Here is a 23,604-nt window from a genome sequence, read left to right on the forward strand (position 1 = left end):
CTTTCACGGTCCTCATCACTATCCGCAATGCCACCAACCTTTGTGTCATCGGCAAACTTATTAATCAGACCAGTTACATTCTTCTCCAAATCATTTATATATATATATATCCAACAGCAAAGATCCCAACACTGATCCCTGAGGAACGCCACTAGTCACAGCCCTCCATTCAGAAACACACCCTTTCGTTGCTACCCTCTGTCTTCTATGACCGAGAATTTTTTTTTTATCCATCTTGCAAGCTCACCTCTGACCCTGTGCGACTTTACCTTCTGTAGAAGTCTACAATGAGGGACCTTGTCAAAGGCCTTACTTAAGTCCACATAGACAGCATCCATTGCCCTACCCTCATCGATCATCTTCGTCACTTCCTCAAAAAACTCAACCAATTTAGTGAGACAAGACCTCCCGTTCACAAAACCATGTTGCCTCTCGCTAATATGCCCACTTATTTCTAAATGGAAGTAAATCCTGTCTCGAAGAATCCTCTCCAATAATTTTCCTACCGTTGACATAAGGCTCACCGGTCTGTAATAAGCTGGATTATCCCTGCCACCCTTCTTAAAGGAACAACATTGGCTATTCTCTAATCCTCTGGGACCTCCCCTGTAGCCAGTGAGGACACAAAGATTTCCCTCAAGGCCCTAGCAATTTCCTCCCTTGCCTCTCTCCGTATTATGGGGTATATCCCATCAGGCCCGGGGAGTTGTCTACCTTTTATGTTTTTTAGGATCCCCAATACCTCCTCCCTTTTGATCTCAACATGACCCAAACTATCTACCCTTCCCCAGACTCATCATCCAAGTCCTTCTCTATGGTGAATACTGACGCAAAGTACTCATTCAATACCTCGCTCATTTCCTCTGGCTCCACACATAAATTCCCTTCCCTGCCCTTGAGTGGGCCAACCCTCTCCCTGGCTACCCTGTTGATCTTTATATATGTTTAAAAAGCCTTGGGATTTTTCTTAATCCTGTTGGCCAATGACTTTTCATGATCCCTTTTAGACCGCCTGACTCCTTGCTTAAGTTTCTTTCGACTTTCATTGTGTTCCACCCTTGCTTTGTGTGTTCCCAGCCTCCCAGCCTTGACAAATGCTTCCTTTTTTCTTTTGACTAGGCTCACAATATCTCTCGTTATCCAAGGCTCCCTAGACTTGCCATACTTGTCCTTCATCCTTACAAGAATGTGCCGGTCCTGAGTTCCCAGCAATTTACACTTGAAAGCCTCTCATGTACCAGATTTTGATTTGCCCTCAAACATTTGCCTCCAATCTACATTTTTCCGTTCCTGCCTAATATTGTTGTAATTAGACTTCCCCCAATTTAGCACCTTCACCTGACAACTACACCTATCTTTATCCATCAGTACATTAAAGCTTACTGAATTGTGATCACTGTTCCTGAGATGCTCCCCTACTGAGACATTGACTACCTGGCCAGGCTTATTCCCCAATACTAGGTCCAGTACGGCTCCTTTCCTGGTTGGACTATTTACACATGTTTTAAGAAGCCCTCATGGATGCTCCTTACAAATTGTGACTTATCCGCGCCCCAAGCACTGAGTGAGTCCCAGTCAATATATGGGAAGTTAAAATTACCCACGACAACAACCCTGTTACTTTCACATCTTGCCAAAATCTGCCTACGTATCTGTTCTTCTATCTCCCACTGGCTGTTGGGAGGCCAATAGTAAACCCCAAACATTGTGATTACACCGTCCCTGTTACTGTGTGAGCCATCCGAGGTGTCCTCCCGCAGTACAGCTGTGATATTTTCCTTAACAAGTAGAGCTACTCCCCCACCACTTTTAAATTCCCCTCTATCATTCCTGAAATATCTGTATCCTGGAACTTTAAGCTGCCAATCCTGTCCCTCCCTTAACCAAGCCTCTGTAATAGCAACAACATCATCATTCCAAGTATTAATCCAAGCTCTAAGTTCATCTGCTTTACCTGCTACACTTCTTGCATTGAAACAGATGCATTCAGTCCACCAGACCTGCTTTGATGAGCAACCACACCCTGCCTGCTCTTCCTCTGAGTCTTCCTGGTCCTATTCTCTAGTTCCCTTTCAGTCAATTCACCTTCGCTTTGGTTTCCACCCCCTGCCAAGCTAGTTTAAATCTTCCAGACTGACTCCAGCAAACCTCCTAGCCAGAATATTTGTGCCCCTCCAGTTTACATGCAACCTGTCCTTCTTGTACAGGTCCCACCTGCCCCAGAAGAGATCCCAATGGACCAGATATCTGAAACCCTCCCTCTTACACCTTGTGTTTAGCCATGTGTTGAGCTGTACCATCTGCCTATTTCTAGCCTCACTGGCACATGGCACAGGAGTAATCCCAAGATTACAACCTTGGAGGTCCTGCTTTTTAACTTTCTATCTAACTCCCTGAACTGTTACTGCGGGACTTCATCACTCATTCTACCTATGTTGTTGGTACTAATATGTACCACAACCTCTGGCTGTTCACCCTCTCCCTTCAGACTGCATTCTGCCTGTTCAGAGACATCCTGGACCCTGACACCAGGGAGGCAACATACTGCCCTGGAGGCTCTTTCACATCCACAGAAGCACCTATCTGCGCCCCTAACTATCAGAGGCCCCTACAACTACTGCTGTAGTGCTGTTTGTCATTCCCTCCTTAAAAACAGAGCCAGCCAGTCTGGCTACTGCTGCTGTTACCCCCTGATGGGTCATTCCCCGCCAACCTCCCCAACAGTATCTAAAGTGATATACTTGTTAGAGAGGGGCACGACCACAGGGGGATTCCTGCACTGGCTGTCTGCCCTTTCTAGCGATTTCCCCCATCTACCTGCTTGCACCTTGGGTGTCACCACATCTCTAAAACTCCTGGCTATGACGCTTTCCACCACTCTCATGCTTCTAAGTGCATCTAATTGCCGCTCCAACCTATCCATGCAGTCTGTGAGGAGCTGCAGTTGGGTGCACTTCCTGCAAATGTAGTCGTCCAATATGCTGGAAGTGTCGCGGATCTCCTACATCTCACAAGTGAAGCACTTAACCACACTGACTGACATTCCTATCCCCAATCAAGCTGTTCAAGAAAATGTATTAAACACTTACCATTACTTATTGCTGCAAATACCTGAGGTAGGTCTTCCCTCACTCACCTTCCCAGGATGCTCTCTGAATCTCTTCCTTTTCCTTGCTTCTGGTCCTCACAGTGGTGTCTGTGTGCCTTTTTTTGGTTAGAGGAGGAGGTAGGGAGGGAAACACTGAAGAAATACAGATACAGAAAAATAAGACTTTAATAGCAAATAGTGAGACAATAAAGCTTGAATGCCATTTCAACCAGAGTAAGTACGTCAGTTTAAACTAAATGATAACAAATAGGGAGCTTGTTTTCTGCTTTTTATTTTGTTTGGCATAGCTTCTTGACTGTCATTATTCAGTGAAATCAAAATTAACTAGAAATGAATACTGAAAATAAAGTGCAACATTCAGTCACTTGTGGCATTCGTTAAGTACAGGTGATGCTAAGAGCTTGTCCTCTTTAGACTGAGTAACAAATGAATAGGTCTTCTGCCAAAGTGTTAACTGTGTTCCGGTGCTATCAAATTTCCCAGAGGTGTGAATCCTGACTGCCACAAGACAAAGTCCAAGCAGAAATTTCGCCGTCAATAGATCTCTCCCATTTAGCTGGAAAATCTTGCTACAACGGAAGAAGAAGCAGAACAGGAAGTACAGTATGAGTCGGCCACAGTTTTGCAGAAATTTGGTCAGAACTGACAGGAAAGCATGTCTGTGCCAAGCCCTTACAACGTATTAGAAAGATTTGGGATCTTCATCACCTCTGTCCTAGACCTATTGGAAAAGGAGTGACTGGCAGACAGGCGAAAATTTAGTTATACATAGTGTTAGCCACATTGTCAACATTTAATGTGGATAGCCAAGGAAGGAGGTGATTGGAGGTGGTTCTTTTGTGCTTTGGGTGGGAGGTAAGAGCGGTCAGAACCACACTTTCTTGCATAAATTTTGATTCAGCAGACATTAAAGAAAATCCAGCCCATGGTCTTAAATCTTTCTTTAGACACAAAAAGGATAGTGTTTTATTGAAAAGAATGCTGCTGACAACTTAATTTACTCTTTCAATGAAAATGATTTTCTAGTGCACCTAAATTTAATGAATGTTATTTAGTTTTTAATTTGTTTATTTAGGATGCTTTTATGGGGACAAGCAAAGATACATACTTATCTTGGACCATAAGGTTCCTGAATGTAATATGTTTGTGTTTTATTTAGCAGAAGACTTGCAGTGGAGGGAGCTGATAACCAGACTTGTACAGGTACTTCTAAAAGATATCAGCTCTGCAATATACAGGTCAGTGAAACTGTTTTCTGCAGATATAGCTTAGATGTTATAGTAAGGTCAATATAGAAAGAAACACCTAATGAATGAAAGTGTGTCACATGCAAAGCAGACAATTGCCAGGAGTGTCCTACGAAGAACAGATAATAGTTGAGAACATTCAGAGTGTAACAGGCATAGAAATTCTGCTTGGGAAGTATTGTATCAACCAACAGTATGCTCATTTTTAAAAAAAATACATTCATTTGATGTGGATGTCGCTGATTGGCCCAGCATTTATTGCCCATCCCTCATTGCCCATGAAAAGATGGTGTTCAGCTACCTTCTGCAGCTGCAATCCATTTGCTATAGGTAGAACCACAATATCATTAGGGAGAGAACTCTCTAATTTCTGAATGACTGACCTTCAGTTCCTTTGTCTTCCAGACGGTGATATAGGGTGTATAGCACAGCAAGGCATATAACAGGTGCCTGATGAGTGTAATTCTACTCTTTAGCATTGGGGAACAATGCATTATTTTCTTCATGCTCTTGCTGGCCGATGTCAATGCCCTTTTATTAGTGTGTTTTTTTTTCCCCCTGGATCCCTTTTACTGCCATACTCAGTTTAGATTAGTTATTTTCTAGTTGGTGTCCAACTGCTTTATTTTTCTTCTTTTATTACCGCGTTCCTATATGTTCATGGATATTTTTCCTTGTGTTACTAATTGACCCATTGTTCTGTTTACTATCTGTTGACTGTACAATCACTTTTGGGCTCCTTTTTATGTTATTGATTAACCTGTCTTCTTACTTCCTCTTTGATCCCCATTATCCCTATTTTAGAGCTTGTCTATAGTTTTATGATCAGCCATTTACAACTGAGTGGCTTGCTGGGATATTTCAGAGCAAAGTTAAGAGACAGCCCTGTTGCTGTCTGGTGTCATACATAACCCAAATAGTGTAAAAACAGCAGAGTTCCTTTCTTAAAGGACATTAGTGAACCAGATGTGTTTTTAACATCAATCAGCAGTAGTTACATTACTAATACCAGGGGGCAAGACATTAATGTCCTGATGTTGAGCAAACTCATTTTGGCCAGCTAAATATGGAGGCAGTCCCCCAGGCAATTACCACCAGTTACCATTTCAACCAGCAAGGGAAGCATGTTGAGCCACGTCTTGTTAAACATTCAAAGTGACTTTGGGCTCAGCCTTTTTAAATGCTTTTATTAATCTTGAATTTCCCTGAAAGCCTATGGATGTGCTGTAGACTGTAGTCTGCTGTATGGTCACACCCAAAGCTATTCAGTTACAAAAGTCAGTTTGTGAAAACTGTTCTCCAGAAAGGTTCCTACTCTGCCTGACTTTCTGTAACTTGGTGAATGGTCTTTCACTTATTGTACTCCCAAAATTCAGTAATTGTGGAATAATCACTTCAGCCTCCTATACGAGCAGCAATGGATCCTACATTCCTGAAGCTGAATTCCTGAGCTTGAGTTTGAACAACTGGAGGGACATCCTGCAGATGTGCTTTCACAGCAACATAATGTGTCTTGGAGTCCCTGCATGGCAAGTTTAACTCAACAAGTCAATTTGATATTATAGAGAATTACACACCAATAACGACAGGACTCCATTTCCACTCAGCTTACTCTGCAGGGTTTCTCACCACCTGGAGAGAAAATAGAGGGGATAAATGAGGTTACTGTGGTCTGTGTTGGAATAAATGTTGGGTAGGATCAGGGAAGAGGTTCTGCTGAGACAACAAGTAGTGTGGAGGCCAGGTCATTGAGTACATTTAAGACTGAGATAGATAGGTTCTTGATTATCAAGGGCTACAGGGAGAAAGCAGGAGAATGGGGTTGAGGAACTTATCGGCCATGATTGAATGGTGGAGCAGACTCGGTGGGCCGAATGGCCTAATTTCTGCTCTTATGTCTTATGGTCTTGTTTCACTTTTGGATTTGACTTGTCCAATGTTGGTGTCAGCAAGGATCATGATTCTACCATAACTGAACAGCAAATGGAAGATTCTCACCCACTCTTCTTGACATAAAACTATTCCACTCAGGAAACAAATTTGCAATTATGTTTGTTTGTCAAATGGTCCATCTTTGCCTGAGTTCATTACACACATTGCTGTCTGCTTTCTGCACCTCTTTTTAGGTCATACTGCAGATCCTTTTTCTCTATATATTTTCTCCAAAAACACCTTTGTTACCTTATCCTTTATTAATCCCTTTCAAAAACCCTCTATTGCTCTTCAGAAGATGCCATGGAACCTTTTACATTTCACTCGCAAGGGAAGATTAAATCAAGATTCTATGTAATCCAAAAGACAAGACTTCCAGCACCACCTCGCTACTAAATTTGGATGTCAGAATAGATTTGGTGCTCAACTATCATTGGCCAGACTTTGTTTTGTCGACTTACTTATTACTGTTTAGGTTAATGATTGCAACTATGTACAACAAATATCTGTCCTCTAAAATACTGAGTCCATGTGCCACCGGTTGAAGATAGGGCTTTCTAGCAGCACCTGTTTAACATGTTCTAAAATGCTTCACAAACGACTTGGAAAGTGCAATCACTATGTTGCAAAAATGTGGCAGCCAACTCTAAAGCAACAAATTACAACTTTAGAGATAGTAGGAACTGCGGATGCTGGAGAATCTGAGATAACAAGGTGTAGAGCAGGCCAAGCAGCATCAGAGGAGCAGGAAGGCTCACGTTTCGGGCCTAGACCCTTCTTCAGAAAAATGAAAAAATTACAACTTTACATACCTTTGTAATCTGTTGCAGGAGTGCCCAGCTAATGGGAGAAGCTTTCGTGATGAGCAGTGTTCATCTTTTAACTCCCGGGTTTATAATGGAAGGACTTACAAATGGACACCGTTATATCCAGGTGAGGAAAGGTGCATGTGTTGCAAAGTAATTATTCTTTTACACATGTTTTAAAAAATGATTAAATACATTCGGTGAAAATTTGGGGAGCAATCTGTTTTAAAGTTGCTAGGTGGCATCGTTCAGTTCAGCCCTGCGATAAGCTTAGGCTTTTCATCAAGCTTTTTGATAAGTCAGTCAGAACAGTTTGGGGGTCATTGAAGTGAAGTTCAAAGAGACAGACAGGCTGAGAAGCAGACTGTGCTAGGAGTGCTGATTTTTAACTGTCCTAGAGGGAAGGAGCCCAGATCTTTTGGACGGCCTGTGCCTTTCTTAAATAAAAAATGAGGAAGAAGTTTTAAGAATTAGGCAGCTAAGAGGTGGATCCAGGTCTCAGAACAAGTCTTGGGGACTGTGAAAGTGGGAAGGTTACTGACTTTGTACTGGGAGAGTAGTGCAAAGTTTGGAAGAAGTCTGCATGCATTAATTCTTCATTACAGTTGTGAATGTGGTGATTGAAAAGTCATGAGCAGTATTTGCTTGATGCATCTGTGCAAGTGTAGAGCTCTGGGAAATTCAGTGGCAGCTTTTAGCATAATATGGATAGCTGTGAGTGTGAAATTTGGACTTGTATAAGTTGACTAAGTGCTGGAGTGAAGTTTTTGAAGTCCCGGCAATGTGGACCCAGGTAAAGAGTGTGAACAAGCAAAACAGGAGCAGATGTTCAGGCTGTCCATGATGGAGCTGTTCATGTTAGTGAGTTTCTGGGCCAGATCAGTACGTTAAAGAGAGGTAATCCCTTGTGAAGTTTAATGAATTTTGATAACCTATCATGTAGCTAACATCTGAGGAAAGTTACTGAAAAATCCATGAGATCTACCTTGGTTGTATTTGCAATTTTTGTGTGCAGTGAGATATTTGATCACAGTATATTACCCACTTTCACCATGCTAATTCTAGGTGATGGAATGTATCAGCATGTATTGTAGATTATTTACTGTATGAACTTGTATAATAAAGTATTGGTGCTTGTTCGTTTCCATTGAATATTGTGACTATTATTTTAAGTCTCAGTCATACAGCATGGAAACTGGCCCTTCAGCCCAACTCGTCCATGCTGCCCAGACTTCCTAAACTGAACCAGCCCCATTTGCCTGCGTTCAGCCCATATTCCTCTAAACCTTGCCTATCCATTTACCTGTTCAAATGTCTTTTAAATATTGTAATTGTACTTGCCTCTACCACTTTCTCTGGCAGTTCATTCCATACATGCACCACCCCCTGTATGTAAATGTAGGCCCTATTTTAAAAATCTTTCCCCTCTCACTTTTAAACCTATGTCCTCAAGTTTTGGATTGCCCTACCCTGGGGGGAGAAAACCTGTTTCGTTATTCACTTCATCTATCCCCCTCATGATTATATAAGGTCACCTTTCAGCCTCCAATGGTCCAGGATAAAAAGGTCCCAGTCTCTCCTTTATAACTCAAAGCCTCCAGTCTCGGTAACTTCCCAGTTTAATAACATCCTTTCTGTGGTAAAATATGGCCTTAGCAATGTCTTGTACAGCCATAACATGATATCCCAACTCCTGTGCTCAGTGCTTTGACTGACGAAGGCAAGCTTTCTTCACCACCTTATTTACCTGTGATGCCACTTTCAAGAAACTATGTACCTGCAGCCCTAGGTTCGTCTGTTTGACAACTCTCCTTAGGGCCATACCTTTAACTGTATAGGTCCTGCTCTGATTTGCCTTATAAAATTTGAACGCTCACATTTACCTGAATTAAACTCTACAACCCATTTCCTGGCCCAGTTAACCAAGATCCCATTGTAATCTTGGATAACCACCTTCACTGTCCACTATGCCACAAATTTTGGTGTCATCTGTAAACTTACTAACCATGCCTCCTGTATTCTCATCCTAATCATTTTTATATAAATGATGAACAACTGGCCTATGACCAGCAGTATACCACCAGTCTGAACAACAACTCTGTACCACCACCCTCTGTCTTCTACTGTCAAATAATTTTGTATACACTCGGCTAGCTCTCCCTGGATCCCATATGATTTAACCTTACTAACTAGTCCATGATGTGGAACCTTGCTGAAGGCCTTGCTAAAGTCCTTCATCTTCTTGGCTACTCGAGTGATTGTAACAAGGTCAGCCAGGTGGACCTCCTAGATTGAGTTCCCTGATTGAGGCTGTTAACCTGGTCCAATCAGAGAGCCCTGGTTGACAGGTATAACCAGGAGTGTCAGAAGTTCTATTCATTGACAGCTGGAACTGAGGAACCTGGACCACTGTCAAGTACTATGCATGTATAAATAAAGGGTAACTTGGTAATGGGATACCGGCTGTTGTGGAGTTATTTCAGGCACCTCTTCAAAAAACATGGAATTCACACTTTGCCTATTTCAAAATACAAAGGTCACTGGTCCCCAACCAGACAGTAAGATAATGTAACGACCTCTTCTGGGAAGCTACTGGGAACCTCATTTGGGATTTTAACATAATTTGGGGACTCATACGGGATTTCAAATCCACGGACAAATATGACTCTTGGGATTTGCTGAACTTGAGGCTAGTTAAGATTTTTGCAGTGAATCCTAACAAACATGCAGTCCCTAGATTACAAACTAGTTCTTTTCTTGAGTCTGTTCACAAGTCGATTTGTATGCAAGTCTGAATGGAATGCAGGACAATGTAAGGTAGCTGTCTGGAAGTACAGGAAATGTTCCTATGTCAAATATTCAAAACCCCATCCCTGTATGGCATTGTATTCGTAAGTACAGGTATTTGTCACTGGGATGTTTGTAAATTGGGGAGCCCTGTAGCTATTGAAAAATGAAATGAAACCTTGCTTTGACTTTTCTGAAGAGTGAAGTTCTTTGCCTGAATAGTTTACAAAACTTGACCAAGGCTAGATTAATAGCATTTACATAAGTTGGGCTTGGCTTTCTTAGTCCTTGCTTTTAATTCTGATATAGTTGGCATAATAGTGCAGCATCTACAATTAGAAAATGAAGAGGAGTCAAACCTAAATGGAACAATTAGCTAGAATTTAGTTGCAGATAATGCAGCTTGAAATAGAAAGAGGAAGCAAATGTGTGAACTTAAACTTCAAACAGAGAAATCATGAAGCATGAACTTGAAAAGAAAAACTTGGGTTCTGGTCAGCAAAGAAGTCTAGTAGTTTGGATGAGGAGTGAAGTCCTTTTCGAAAGTTAGATCTTCTTTCCATCCCTTTTAATTTTCAGTAAAGCAGGTAGAGAGATGTTCTGCCATTTGAGAGGCTCTAAACTTTTGAATTGCCCAAAGCACTCCTGGACTCTTATGCTACAAAATGTAAAGTGGTGCTTATTCTGTTCTTCTGAAAGACTAATCACTGAGATTTGACACTGCAGTAAGTAGTGCCTGTGAGTTTGTTCCTGAAGCTTACCAATTCAGATTTAGGACAGTAATGTCAAACATCATCAGATATCTGTGAATTCAGTACGGAAAAAAAAATGTTAATGTGATTGTGGTTTTGTTCATTGAATTTAGAGCAAACTTCTGAAAACGTTAAGGAAATCATAATTACAGAAGAATTTAGGACTAGCATTCTCGTAACAATTCCATTTTATTTGGATGAATCTCAGGTGTCTAAAGCCAAGGAGGCAGGCAGATCTGGCAGATGCATATAATGTTTCTCACTGACAAATAAGTGTTAGAAAGTATTTTTTTATGTGGAAACCAACGCAGTAGCTGGAGGAATCGACAAGACTTTGGCTTTAGGGCATAGCAGAAACTGTTGCAGATAGTAGAGAGGGGGAAAAACATAAGAATAGAGATGATGTTAGGGAACTCGTACATTTTCATTGCCTTAGGACAGAACATCTGAAAGCAAATTGTTGGAACCCAGGACCAAGAAACATTAGTATCAAAAATGCAAGAATGTTAAAGGCAGTTGCATAAACCATGTTCTACTAACAAAAAACTAATCAGTACAGTGAACCAACTTGTATACACAAGAACAAAAACAGAAGTTGCTGGAAAATCTTAGTGGATCTGGCAGCATCTGTGAAGAAAAAAAATCAGAGTTAACGTTTTGGGTCCGGTGACCCTTCCTCAATTCGTATTCTGACAGCTCAAAGGCAAAGGAAAGATGTGATGGATGCTAAAAAGCAGTTTTTCTAAGAAGATGAGGAACATCACCTTCACTGTTTCAGAGATAGTAGGAACTGCAGATGCTGGAGAATCTGAGATAACCAGGTGTAGAGCTGGATGAACACAGCAGGCCAAGCAGCATCAGAGGAGCAGGAAGGCTGACGTTTCGGGCCTAGACTTCATACTTCACAAGCTTCAAAATCTCCCCTCCCCCTACTGCATCCCAAAACCAGCCCAGCTTGTCCCCACCTCCCTAACCTGTCCTTCCTCCCACCTATCCCCTCCTCCCACCTCAAGCCCCACCCCCATCTCCTACCTACTAACCTCATCCCGCCCCCTTGACCTGTCCATCCTCCCTGGACTGGCCTATGCCCTTCTTAACTCCCCACCTACACTCACCTTTACTGGCTCCATCCCCGCCTCTTTGACCTGTCTGTCTCCTCTCCACCTATCTTCTCCTCTATCCATCTTCTATCCGCCTCCCCCTCTCTCCCTATTTATTTCAGAACCCCCTTCCGCTCCCCCATTTCTGAAGAAGGGTCTAGGCCCAAAACGTCAGCCTTTCTGCTCCTCTGATGCTGCTTGGCCTGCTGTGTTCATCCAGCTCTACACCTTGTTATCACCTTCACTGTGATTGATTGGTGCAACATCAGGCACAACAAGCAAGACAGGACTTCATTGACAAGCACTTCCAGCAGATGTGTGCTGGATGAAGTGATTGTCTGTTGTCCATAAACTTGTTGCTCAAAAGGCAAGCACCATCTGTTTAGTCCAAGATGCAAATGCAGCCTTTTTGTATGTTTATTCTTTCGTTGGTTTTCCAACAATAAAATTTAATGTTAACAACTGTTTGAAGGTTTTACCTTCAATGTGTGAAGCTCCCACACTTTACGTTATGTTGACACATAACAATGGGTGTTGGGGAAAGAACAGTGTGCTAAGCCAGGTAACCTCAGGAGCTTCATCCTTAAAGCAACAGCTACAAATAACATTGATTGGAATGTGATTTAATTCACAACTGTGTTTATAATGAAATGTAACCTGTGCCACCTGTCTGTCCTTGGAAACTTTCCTTTTTCATAGAAACATAGAAAATAGGAGCAGGGAGAGGTTATTTGGCCCTTCGAGCCTGCTGCGCCATTCTTCACGATCATGGCTGATCATCCAACTCAGTAGCCTAATCCTGCTTTCTCCACACAACCATTGATCCCATTCGCCCCCAAGTACTCTATCTAGTCGCCTCTTGAATACATTAAATGTTTTGGCATCAACTACTTTCAGTGGTAACGAATTCCACAGGCTCACCACTCTTTGGGTGAAGAAATGTCTCCTCATTTCCATCCTAAATCGTCTACCCCGAATCCTCATATGTGACCCCTGGTTTTGGACACACCCCACCATCAGGAACATCCTCCCTGCATCTACCCTGTCCAGTCCTGTTAGTATTTTATAAGTCTCTGAAATTCCCCCTCATTCATTTGAACTCTAGTGAAAACAGTCCCAACCTAGTCCATCTTTCCTCATGCGTCAGACCTGCCATCCCAGAATCAGCTTGGTAAAACTTCACTGCATTCCCCTAAGAGCAAGAGCATCCTTCCTCAGAAAAAGATAGCAAAATTACATACAATATTCCAAGTGTGGTGTCACCAAGGCCCTGTACAACTGCAACAACACATCCCTGCTCCTGTACTCAAAACCTCTTGCAATGAAGGCCAACGTACCATTTGCCTTTACCACCTGCTGGACCCGCATGCTTACCTTCGGCGACTGGTGGACAAGAACGCCCAGGCCCGCTGTGCACTCCCCTCTCCCAATTTACAGCCATTCCAGTAGTAATCTGCATTGTTTTTGCTGCTGAAGTGAATAACCTCACATTTATCCAAATTATACTGGATCTGCCATTGATTTGCCCACTCACCCAACCTGTCAAGATCATGCTGAAGAATCTCTGCATCCTTGTCACAGATCACCCTCCTAGCCAACTTGGTATTATCTGCAAACTTGGGAGATGTTACACTTTGTTCCCTCATCCAATTTTTAATTTCCCTTCTACTACGTCTGCTCTAAAGGGCTGTTCCTGACTTGCAGTGTTTTACCTGGTGCACAGTTGAGTTTTAAATATAGCACCAGAGGTGGTAAACCTAGATGGTTCTGGCAGCATGAGCATTTCTGCTGGTGAGCACAAGATGGTGTAAGAGCAGTGCTCTACAGGTGTGGTGCAAACTTGAGGTGAGCAATGGAGAATTGCGTGAGGAAACTTGCTAGAGCTAGAAACCCTCTATGAAATTCCCTGAAATTTAGCACTTAGGGCAGAATTTTACCAAAAATTAGCAATGTACACAATGTATGTGTAGGGACAGACAAAATTAGAACAGACCAGAAATAAAATTTATGTAGATTATATGTGAGGTGTCTTGCAAACGATTGTGTGCATGAGGTTTTGAATTTTTGTAAAAGTTTGGTACAATAAAAAACACTTATTTTAGTGTAGATTATTTTTTTTTAGCCTCTAAACACTTGTTTGTGAGAAATGCAGTGTTGCCACCAATGTTAAGTACTTAATGTACTTACTTAGGGATTAGTTCCACTTCCTGATTCCCACTTCCAGCATGGAAATCTGGTCCCAAATCTGTGCTTTCAACTCTCACTATGTCTGGAAGGTGATGAGGGGATTCATCATCTGAGTGTGTTCATAATTTAGACAATGCTGAACAAATTGGGATAATACTTTCAGAACATTTCAAGTGAAGTTAACTAATTCATATCTAATGGAAAATGAAGAGGACACTGCTTCTGTTTTTGTCATTCTTCCTTCAACCATAATAGATGCTGATGCATATTATTATTGTCTGTGGATCTTGTCTAGAAAATAATTATTGTACCTTTTTAAATATGAAGTGCTTTGGGAGTTTTGAGAGGTGTCATAATAAATCATCATATAAATTCAAATTATTTATTTCTTGCAGATGATTATGTGCACATTTCAAGTAAGCCTTGTGATCTTCAGTGTACTACTGCAGATGGACAGAGACAGCTAATGGTCCCAGCACGAGATGGAACATCTTGTAAATACAGGGAATACAGAGGTGTCTGTGTAGCTGGCAGATGTGAGGTTGTGACAATAATCTGCGTAGATGTGTTTTAGAATTCTCAAATCTTGTTGCTTCTTGTTTCACACTCTCCCTGTGTTCTGCAGCCCATTGGATGTGATGGGGTGCTCTTTTCCACCCAGACCCTCGACAAATGTGGTGTCTGCCAGGGCAATGGGAGCAGCTGCATCCGAGTTACTGGCAACTACAGGAAAGGAGCATCATATCTAGGTAAGAGATGTGATGTGCAGGAGTAGATCATTTGGCCCATCAAGCCTGCTTTGTCCTTCAACAAAATTAAGGCTGATCATCTACCTCAACTCCATCTTTCAGCACTGTCCCCAAATCTGTTAATTCCCATCGTACACAAAAATCTATCAACCTCTATCTTTTAATATACTGAATGACTGATCATCCACAGATCCCATGGGATGAAGAATTCCAGAAGTTGACCACATTTTGAGTGAAAAAATTTTTCTTCATCTCAGTGCCAAATGACTGGACTTTTTGTTTTGAAATTGTGATTCCATCTTTTAGATTCGTCAGCTAGAAAAAACACGCCATGGGATCCAAGGAAATTTGGCAAATTGGATCCACAATTGGCTGAACAGCGGGAAGCAGAGGGGGATGGTTGAGGGGTCTTTTACTGACTGGAAGTCTGTGTCTAGTAGGGTCCCACAGGCATCAATGTTGGGGCCCTTGCTGTTTGTGGATCAGTATGTTCAAAAACAATACAAAAATTAGTTAGGTGGTAACTAGTGAGGAGGATAACTTTGCACTACAAGAGGATATAGATGGATTGGTCAGATGGGCTGATCAGTGGAAAATGGAATTCAATCTGGATAAGTGTGAGGTGATGCACTTGGGCAGGACAAGCAGGCAAAGGAATACATGATGAACAGTAGGACCCTGGGAAGCACCAAGGATCAGAGGGACCTTTAGTGTGCGTGTACAGTTGTACCTGAAGGTATCTGCATAAGAGGACAAAGTGATTTAGAGGGCGGATAGGATACTTGCCTTCATTCGTAGAGGCAGAGTTTAAGAATAGGAAGGTTATGTTGGAACTGCATCAAACATTGATTAGATCATAGCTGGAATATTGTGCAGTTCTAGAACCCACATTACAGAAGGGAAGTGATAGAATTGGAAAGGGTGCCAAGGAGATTTACCAGGATGTTGCCTGGGCTGGAGAGTTTCAGTTCTGAAGAAAGATTGGGCAGACTGGGGTTATTTTTCTTAGAGCAGAGGAGATTGAGAGGGGACATGATTGAAACATATAAAATTATAAGGAGCATGCATAGGGTATTTTACCCTTGATGGAGAGATCAATGGGCAGGGGACAAAGATTTAAGATAAGGGGCAGAAGGTTTAGACAAAAAGGTTTAGGGAACTCGCTGCCTGTAAAGGTGGGAGAGGCAGAAACCTTCAATATTTAAATACTGGATGTGCACTTGAAATGCCAAAACATACAAGGCTATGGGCCAAGTGCTGGGAAATGGGATTAGAATAATGAGGTAATTGTTTTTGACTAGCGGGGACACAATGAGCCGAAGGACTTTTTTTATTGTGTTGTAAATCTCTGACTCTGACTAAGATGCAAAACTTGCAATAAATGGGATGGTAACATCACAATACAAAATTTGCTGCGTGACAAGAAACATTCTGTACAAATAGTCATCTTGTATCACAGAACTTGAGTATTAATGATAAAAGACTTTGAAAACTGTTGTCTTGCACTTATCGAGACAACTTGCAAGAAATACCAATGGAAAGGGATTTCCCTTTATGTTTTGTGAAATGTCTTTTCAGTAATACTCTGTATAGTTGTAAACATATGCTTATTGGACTGGAGAAATGTATATAATAGAATTCTCCAAGCATTCTTCCTTTCCTTCATTAATAAATAATGATCTAGACTTGCATGTATAGATCGCAAGTTCAAATTTATGAATGACACAAATCTATTTTGTACTGTGAGGAGGATAGTAACAATCTTCAAAAAGATTTAGATAGGTTGATGGAATGGGCAGAGAACAGGCAAATTAATTTTAATGTAGAAAGGTGTGAATTCATTCATTTTGGAAGAACAAGAAGAGACACCAATATAAAATAAAAGGTACAATTCTAAAGGACTTGCAAGAGCAGGGAGACTCATGGGTATGGGCGTATGAACCATTGAAGGCAAGTTAAGAAGGTGGTTAATAAAGTGTTTGAATTTTACCTTCATAAACATGAGCAAAAGAACAAAAACAAGGAAGTCATGATAAGCTTGACTGAAACATGGGCTCTGCCTCAACTTGGGTGTTCTTTTCTGTATTGACTAGCTCAGTATAGGAAGGATGTAAAGGCATTAGAGAGGGTGCAGAAAAGATTTGTATGAATGGTTCTGGGATAACAAAATTCAATTTTGAAAAGGGAAGAGGAGCTAAGGCTGTTCAACTTGGAGACAAGAGGATTTAAAAAAAAGAGGATTAAGAAAAGATGTGACAGAGGCATTCAAAATAATGAGGTCTGCATAGAACAAATACAGAGAGAGGAAACTTATAGGGGTCTTATCGACTTGGATAGGATTTGTGCAGAATTGGATGAGAAGTCCAGCAAGGTCTATCTTGATGTCAGGAGTATTTCACTGCATCTCTTTTTTTTGGCAAGTGGGAAGGTAAGTTTCTTGCAAGGCAATGGCAAGTTGCCAATTAAGGGGAAATTTTTGCTTGTTAAATTTCTTACTAACTTCGCAGCTTGCCTTATTTTTATCAGCTTCTTCTCTTACCAAATACGCTGAAAAAGCTGGATATCTAGAATTCTAAACATGGATGTCAGAGCAGATACCTGGCAACTTCACTTGCCACTTACTCCAAATGACTTCCATGTTAGACACTGGGCACCAGTGTTTCTGTGTAAACTCCATGTGCACTGTGGCCATGTCCACAGAAATTGGCATTTGATATGTGCCAACTTCTAAAAACCCTCAAGGCACATCTCCAATCCACTTGCAGCATACTACTGCATTTTGATGCTGTACCTTGAGATGCACTAGCGACTGTGGGCAGGGACACACACCGAGCTTGTGGAATAAATCAGGCTGTATTGCCATCCTGTTTGCTTGCTATCATAGCAATGACTCACTCTGAGCCTACCTGGACGCTGATAAGTCTGTGCCTTGCATTGCTTTTTTGTGCTTTGCCCCCTCAGCCAGAGATGTCAGGCTAACACTATACAAAAACTGAAGTTGCTGGAAAAGCTCAGCAGGTCCAGAAGCATCTGTGAAGAAAACAGTTTTGAGGAAGGGTCACCAGATCCAAAACATTAACTCTGATTTTTCTTCACAGATGCTGCCAGACCTGCTGCACTTTTCCAGCAACTCCTGTGTTTCTTCCTGATTTACAGTGTCTGTGGTTCTTTTGGTTTTTAACATTATTCTGTTTTGCCTTGCCATTTGGCGCAAACACAAAGCTAGGAATCTTGTCATGATTGTCAGTAGTCATTGAATTTTACAATAAAGAAAGAGGCCATTCAACCTATTGTCTGTACTGGAATCAGAAAGAGCTACCCAACTAGTCCCATTCTCCAGCCCTATCTCTCCATAGCTCTCTAAACTCATCACTTTCAAATATATATCTAGTTGTCTTTTGAAACCACATATGGAATCTGCCTGTTCCACTCTCCCAGGCAGCTCCTTCCAAATCCTAACAATTGGGTAAAGATGTTTTTACTCCTCTCACTCCCAGCAATCTTGGTGACAAGAGAGTTACAGACTTGCCAACTAGTGGAAACAGAATATCCTTCTTTACTGTGTCAAAATTGTTCATAATTTCAAACACCTCAATAAAGTTGCCTCTTAATCCTCTCTCCTTTGAGGAGAATAAACCCAATTTCTCCATTCTTTGCTTGTATCTAAAATACCTCAGTCCTGGTATTCTAGTAAATTTTCGTTTGACCACTCTCCAGGGATTTAACGTCCTCCTTTGAAATACTGTGCCCAGAACTGAACACAGCACGCCAAATGTGGTCTGACCAATGATTGTTGAGGTGTAGCATTCTGTCCTCTCTTTTGTACTCTATGCCTCTACTTATAAACTCAAGAATCTTTTAAGATTTCTTAACAACTGTTTCAACTTGTCACTTTCCGATAGCTTGAAGTTGTACCATTGAACCTTTTTGTCTTTCTGTGTTTCTGCCAAAATGCTCACTTCACATTTCTCTACATTGTAATTCATCTGCCAGTTATCTGTGCATTTGGTTGCTGAGCATCATCCTAACAATTCACTATTCTCCTTAGCTGAGTATCATCTGCAAATTTGGAGATTTTTTCCCCCAAATGCATATCTCCAAATCGTTTATACCATCAGAAAAATGGTCCCAACGCTGTTCCCTGTGGAACACCACTTTCAATTTGTCTTCAATCTGAGAAATGTCCATCTATAACTACCCTCTGTTTCCTATCTTTTTCCTAACTTCTAATCCATATTGTCAAGGACTCATCAATCCCTAACATTTCTAATTTGCTAATCAACCTGCATATGACACTGTATCAAATGCTTTCTGAAAGTCCAAATATACAATATGCACAGCACTACCCTCATTCACTGCCCGTGTCATCTCTTGAAAAGAACTCAATTAAATCTGTCAGACATGATCTGCCCTTGACAAAGCCATGTTGACTGTCGAGTATTAGCTTATTTTGCTAAGTGTATATCCTTTTATTATGGCCTCCATCATTATTCCCACTATTGAAACACGGATAGTCAATACAGGTTCAATGGGACAACTTTTTGAGGGAAGTACAGGAGCAGAGTGACCTCAGGGTTCATGTGACGTCAAGCTCACAGGCTTGTAGTTTCCTGGCTTATCCATTGCCCCTTTCTTAAACAGGTATTACATTTTCAATCCTCTAGTCCCCCAGAATTAATCCTGTGTTCAGAAAACCTGGAAAATTTCTGACAACCACTCCTCGTTCCTGGCTTACCTATCTTAGCATTCTAGGTGCATCCCATCCAGGCCTGGCGTCTTCGCTACCTGGAGTGTTGCCAGATTTTTTTGTTAGGCCTCTTCTTTGGCACTATACTGCTCAGTTGCACTAACCCACATTTTCAACTAGGCCATTGTTTCAATTTTCTAATGTGGTATAGACAGAAGTAAACTACTTGTTTAGTACCTCTGTCATACCTTCTGCTTTAGTGAGCAGCTTACCCTGCTTGTTCCTTATTTCTATTTCTATTGCTATTATTATTCCTGTATGCATCATATGGCTGCTTTCTGTGGATCTTTTTCATCAATATCTTTAGTCATTCAGGGTACCCTAGCAGCGAAAACTATTTATTTCTCATGGGTATGTAACTAACTCGCAACCTATTTATTTCTTGTTTGAAATTCTCCCATTGTTCATCCCACTGTTTTATTCCCCAAAATGTGCCTTCTAGCAACCAGCTTCATTTCAACTTTTAGACCCATAAAATCTGTCCCTTTCCAGTATGGAATCTTTGTAATTGATTTTATGCCTTTTCCAATGTAATATTGAACCTCTTTATTACATTATGATTGCTATTTCAGAATTACTCCCCACTCTGACATTCTCTACTTGGCCTGCCTCATTTCTTAGGGCCAGATCCAGCAGATCTCCCTCCTTGGTGGGACCGGAAATGTACTGTTCCAGAAAGTTCTCCTGCATGCTTTGCAGGAACTTCTCTCCCTTCCATGCACCACACTATGCCTTTTTCCCACTCCACCCTAGGGTAATAGAAATCATTAACTATCACAAACTGACGTCCTGCATATTTCCATAGTCTGCTATAAATATTCTCTTCTACTTCCTCCCCACTATTTGAAAGTCAATAATAAATAGCTAACAAGATCACTGCTTCCTTCCTGTTTCTCACCTCCAGACATACAGATTCTAATTCAGGAACTGCATCTTGTTCAAGGGCAATGATGCTATACTTCCTCCCTTTTTACCCACCCTGTATCTACGGAAAACCTTATAATCTGGGATGTTAAGTATCCAGTCCTGTTCTGGCTTGAGACATGTTTCTATTAATGCTACAGTGCATCTATCAAGAGCACTTTCTGCTTCCAGTTCCCCAATTTTGTTCACAATAACCTGTGCCTGCCTTGACCTTATCTCTTTCTTGCCCATTTGAAGGCAGCCATTACTTTGTTTACTGTTAATACTGAAGCCTTCCCCCATTCCTTTACTTCATTCCCCATCTTCTCTCTTTTGCCCTCTCTGGTACTTCCAAAAGTAGGCCCATTAGTCAACTCACCCCTCTGGCTTACAAGTTTAAATCCACCTCTACTACATGATATACTCTATCAATCAGGAGACCAGTTCTATTTCTACTCAGTTAAGGCCCATCTCATCTGATCAGCATTGTCCTTTCCCATACATAATCTCAGTGTCCCAAAAAGCTAATCCTTTCCCTTCTACATCACCCCTCAAATCACACATTTACCTTTCTGATCTGCCTTTGCCTAAAGAGTGAAACTCATGGCACAAGTAGTATTCCTGAGATTGCTGCCCTAGAAGTCCTACATTTCAGCCGACTCATTAACTCCTAAAACTGATCCTGCAAGTCCTCCACCTTATCACTTCCCATGTTGTTTGTTCCCTTATGAGCCATAACCACCAGTTGTTCATGCTCCCTTTCCAGAAGTTTATTCAGTTGTTCTGTTATGTCCCAAAACTTTACACCATGTGGCATCAAGACCATAAGGGACTCTCGATCTTGGCTGCAAACTAAACTGTCTATCCGTCAAACTATTGAGTCACCCACTACTACTACTTTTCTATACTGCCTACCAGTCCTTCTGACTTTTCCCAGAGTAGCCTCGGGCACCGTTGTGATATGGTTTTCCCTCGTGTCATCCACCCCCGATTCAGTCATTTTGCTCACAAAATAGACATCTCAAATTTCATACCTGTTGAACCGCTCCAAGGTGTCCTGGATTTTCTGGATCAGCTGTCTCCTTGCCTTTTGGTGAATGGTCGCCAGCTCATCTGGCATCTGTGCACTCCTCCTTGTTTGCTTATCATGATGTGGAGTGACCACTGTCTGGTTTGGTTGTTCTAGAAACCTTTCTCCTTCTTGTGTGAGGGTCAGTGAGGAGAGTTGCTGCTCCAAGTCAGTTGCTGCTGTTCTCTGATACTTTAATGTGATTGTCCTGGATCCACAAGACATCCAAAACCTGCCTCTTTTTACATGCCACGTAAATCACAAGCTTTCCCAGAGCCCCTGCCACCTTTACTGGTCAAGATGAGGCAGACTGCTGAAGCTTTGCTTTTTCTAAGCCACAAATAAATGTTCTAACAGCCCCTCTCTTTATTTTTTTGGTTCAAGGAGGAGGGTAACACCACAGTACTGTGATATTTGGGGCTTCACTGTTCTTTGACAGGGGATTCCCCACTTCTTAGTCATGGTGAGTGAGCCTACCTCTCCCAGAATTTTCTTTGCTTCCGATTTACAACTTTTTCCCAAAAGTGATTCCAATGTCCCAAAAAAATCTAATCCTGTCCTTTCAACATCACCCCTCAAACCATGCGTTTAACTCTGTGATCTGCCTTTGCCTAAATGGTGAAGCTGCCCTTTGTCCTCAGTCAAGTCAGGGAGATGGCTTTCATTCAGGGGGTGCCAGCACTGTAAGTCGAGGACAGCATATGACACCAGTCCACGGGCTTGGACACTGTCAGTCAGCTGCTCAGGATAGTCAGTCAGAATGACTCCACACAGTAGTGAAGAGCCAAATATTGTGCAGCTCATTACCAGTCTTCACTCTTTTTTTCCTCTATTGTGGGCTGTTTTTCTCCTGGAATAAGCGCGAGAGAGACAGATATTACAGAAGATGGAAGTTAGTCTCACAGTTAGCTTCAGCTGGGGAAGTGTCCCCAGTGAGAGTAGGCAATGCAGAGGATAAGCAGGGTTAGTGCCGTCGAGGTTTGAGGTGAATGAGAGCACATGGGAATGTTGCAAACAATAATGAGTGATTGAGCATACTTCTTGGTGGGAGTTGGGTGCAGTAGCAGAGATATAGTGAGCTATTGAAGGGAAGCTGGTGGCACTCATGGCAGAGTGGGGAAGGTCATTGACCTTTTCTACATCATTGTGCATTCCTCAAGATGGTTTGAGGCTGATTTAATACCAGCAGCAATCCAGGACCAGGCTAGTATGGTCTGGTATCATAGCTCTATTTCTGGTCCTGGGTGAAAAGGAAGTCCCACATCTGCACCACCCCATCTAATGATCCCTGCTCTCTGAGGCCCCAGGCAATGCTTGTCAGGGTGCCTAACATGCTTTTAAAAGATGGCACTATGTAGCAGGCCAATTAATGGTCAATTCTGTCCAGTGCTGAGTTGTTCCAGCCATGATGCATGATAAAGTGGGGCTAGAATCGGACAAGAGGAACATCATGGGTTAGGTAGTTAATGATACTGCGAGAAAACCCATTAGACCTAATGGCGAGAAACCCTATAGAAAATGAGAATCAACTTGCATTTTGTCAAAGCAAAACTCAACCTATTCCCATTGGCAGGAGAATTGAGGAACAACTGGACACCGAATTAAGGTGTGTCAAAAGAAGCCAGGGTGACATGACAAAACATTTTTTGTGTTAAGGATTTAGAACACACTGTCCAAGAGTATGGCAGACTGAATCAATTAGTTATCTGAAAAGAAAATATGCATAACTATGGGGAGAAGATGGAGTGGGACAAGATGAGTTGGTCTTGCTAAGCCCTGATACAGAAACCCAAAGGGCTGAAGACCTGCCTTCCTGTGATCATTCTTTGATTTTGTAACTTGTTAAATTCTTGCTCACTCATCCAACCTGTCTACTCTTCTGTAGTCTCTTGGCATTCTTTTCACCACTTATTGTCAATGTTCCCTCCTCCTAATTTCTGTGCAAGGTAATCAGAATCAGCTCGGTTCCAGAAGTCACTGCTACACATGGACCTCAGAGGTTGCAGAGCTGGAAAGTCATCTAGACTGGATATGAAGGACTTTCTCTGTTATAGTGATGGTGGTGTGCTGTCCTGTGCATAATGGCATCTGTACCCACACTAATTCCAAAATGCAAAGTCTTTACTTGCATGTCAGCAAACTTGGCTATGTTGCCCCATTCTCAATGTTCACTATCATTCTTAGAATGTGTGGACAATTTGCTTAAATGCATGTTT

The 23,604-nt window shown here is 41.8% G+C and overlaps 1 protein-coding gene across 2 annotated transcripts in view; it reads left to right on the forward strand.

The window, feature by feature from the left end:
• adamtsl2 (ADAMTS-like 2) overlaps positions 1 to 23,604 on the forward strand; it is a 171,140-nt gene that overhangs the window by 29,416 nt on the left and 118,120 nt on the right. The window contains exons 4-7 of one of the 2 annotated variants that reach the window (XM_048613793.1): positions 4,272 to 4,347; positions 7,119 to 7,221; positions 14,316 to 14,461; positions 14,546 to 14,669. In XM_048613793.1, coding sequence (XP_048469750.1) covers positions 4,272 to 4,347; positions 7,119 to 7,221; positions 14,316 to 14,461; positions 14,546 to 14,669 — 449 coding nt within the window. Of the gene's footprint in view, positions 1 to 4,268; positions 4,348 to 7,118; positions 7,222 to 14,315; positions 14,462 to 14,545; positions 14,670 to 23,604 lie in introns of both variants that reach the window. The other variant, XM_048613792.1, reaches the window with a different exon arrangement.

The sequence above is a fragment of the Rhincodon typus genome, chromosome 28 (genome assembly GCF_021869965.1).
Source record: "Rhincodon typus isolate 14 chromosome 28, sRhiTyp1.1, whole genome shotgun sequence".
Lineage (NCBI taxonomy): Eukaryota > Metazoa > Chordata > Chondrichthyes > Orectolobiformes > Rhincodontidae > Rhincodon > Rhincodon typus.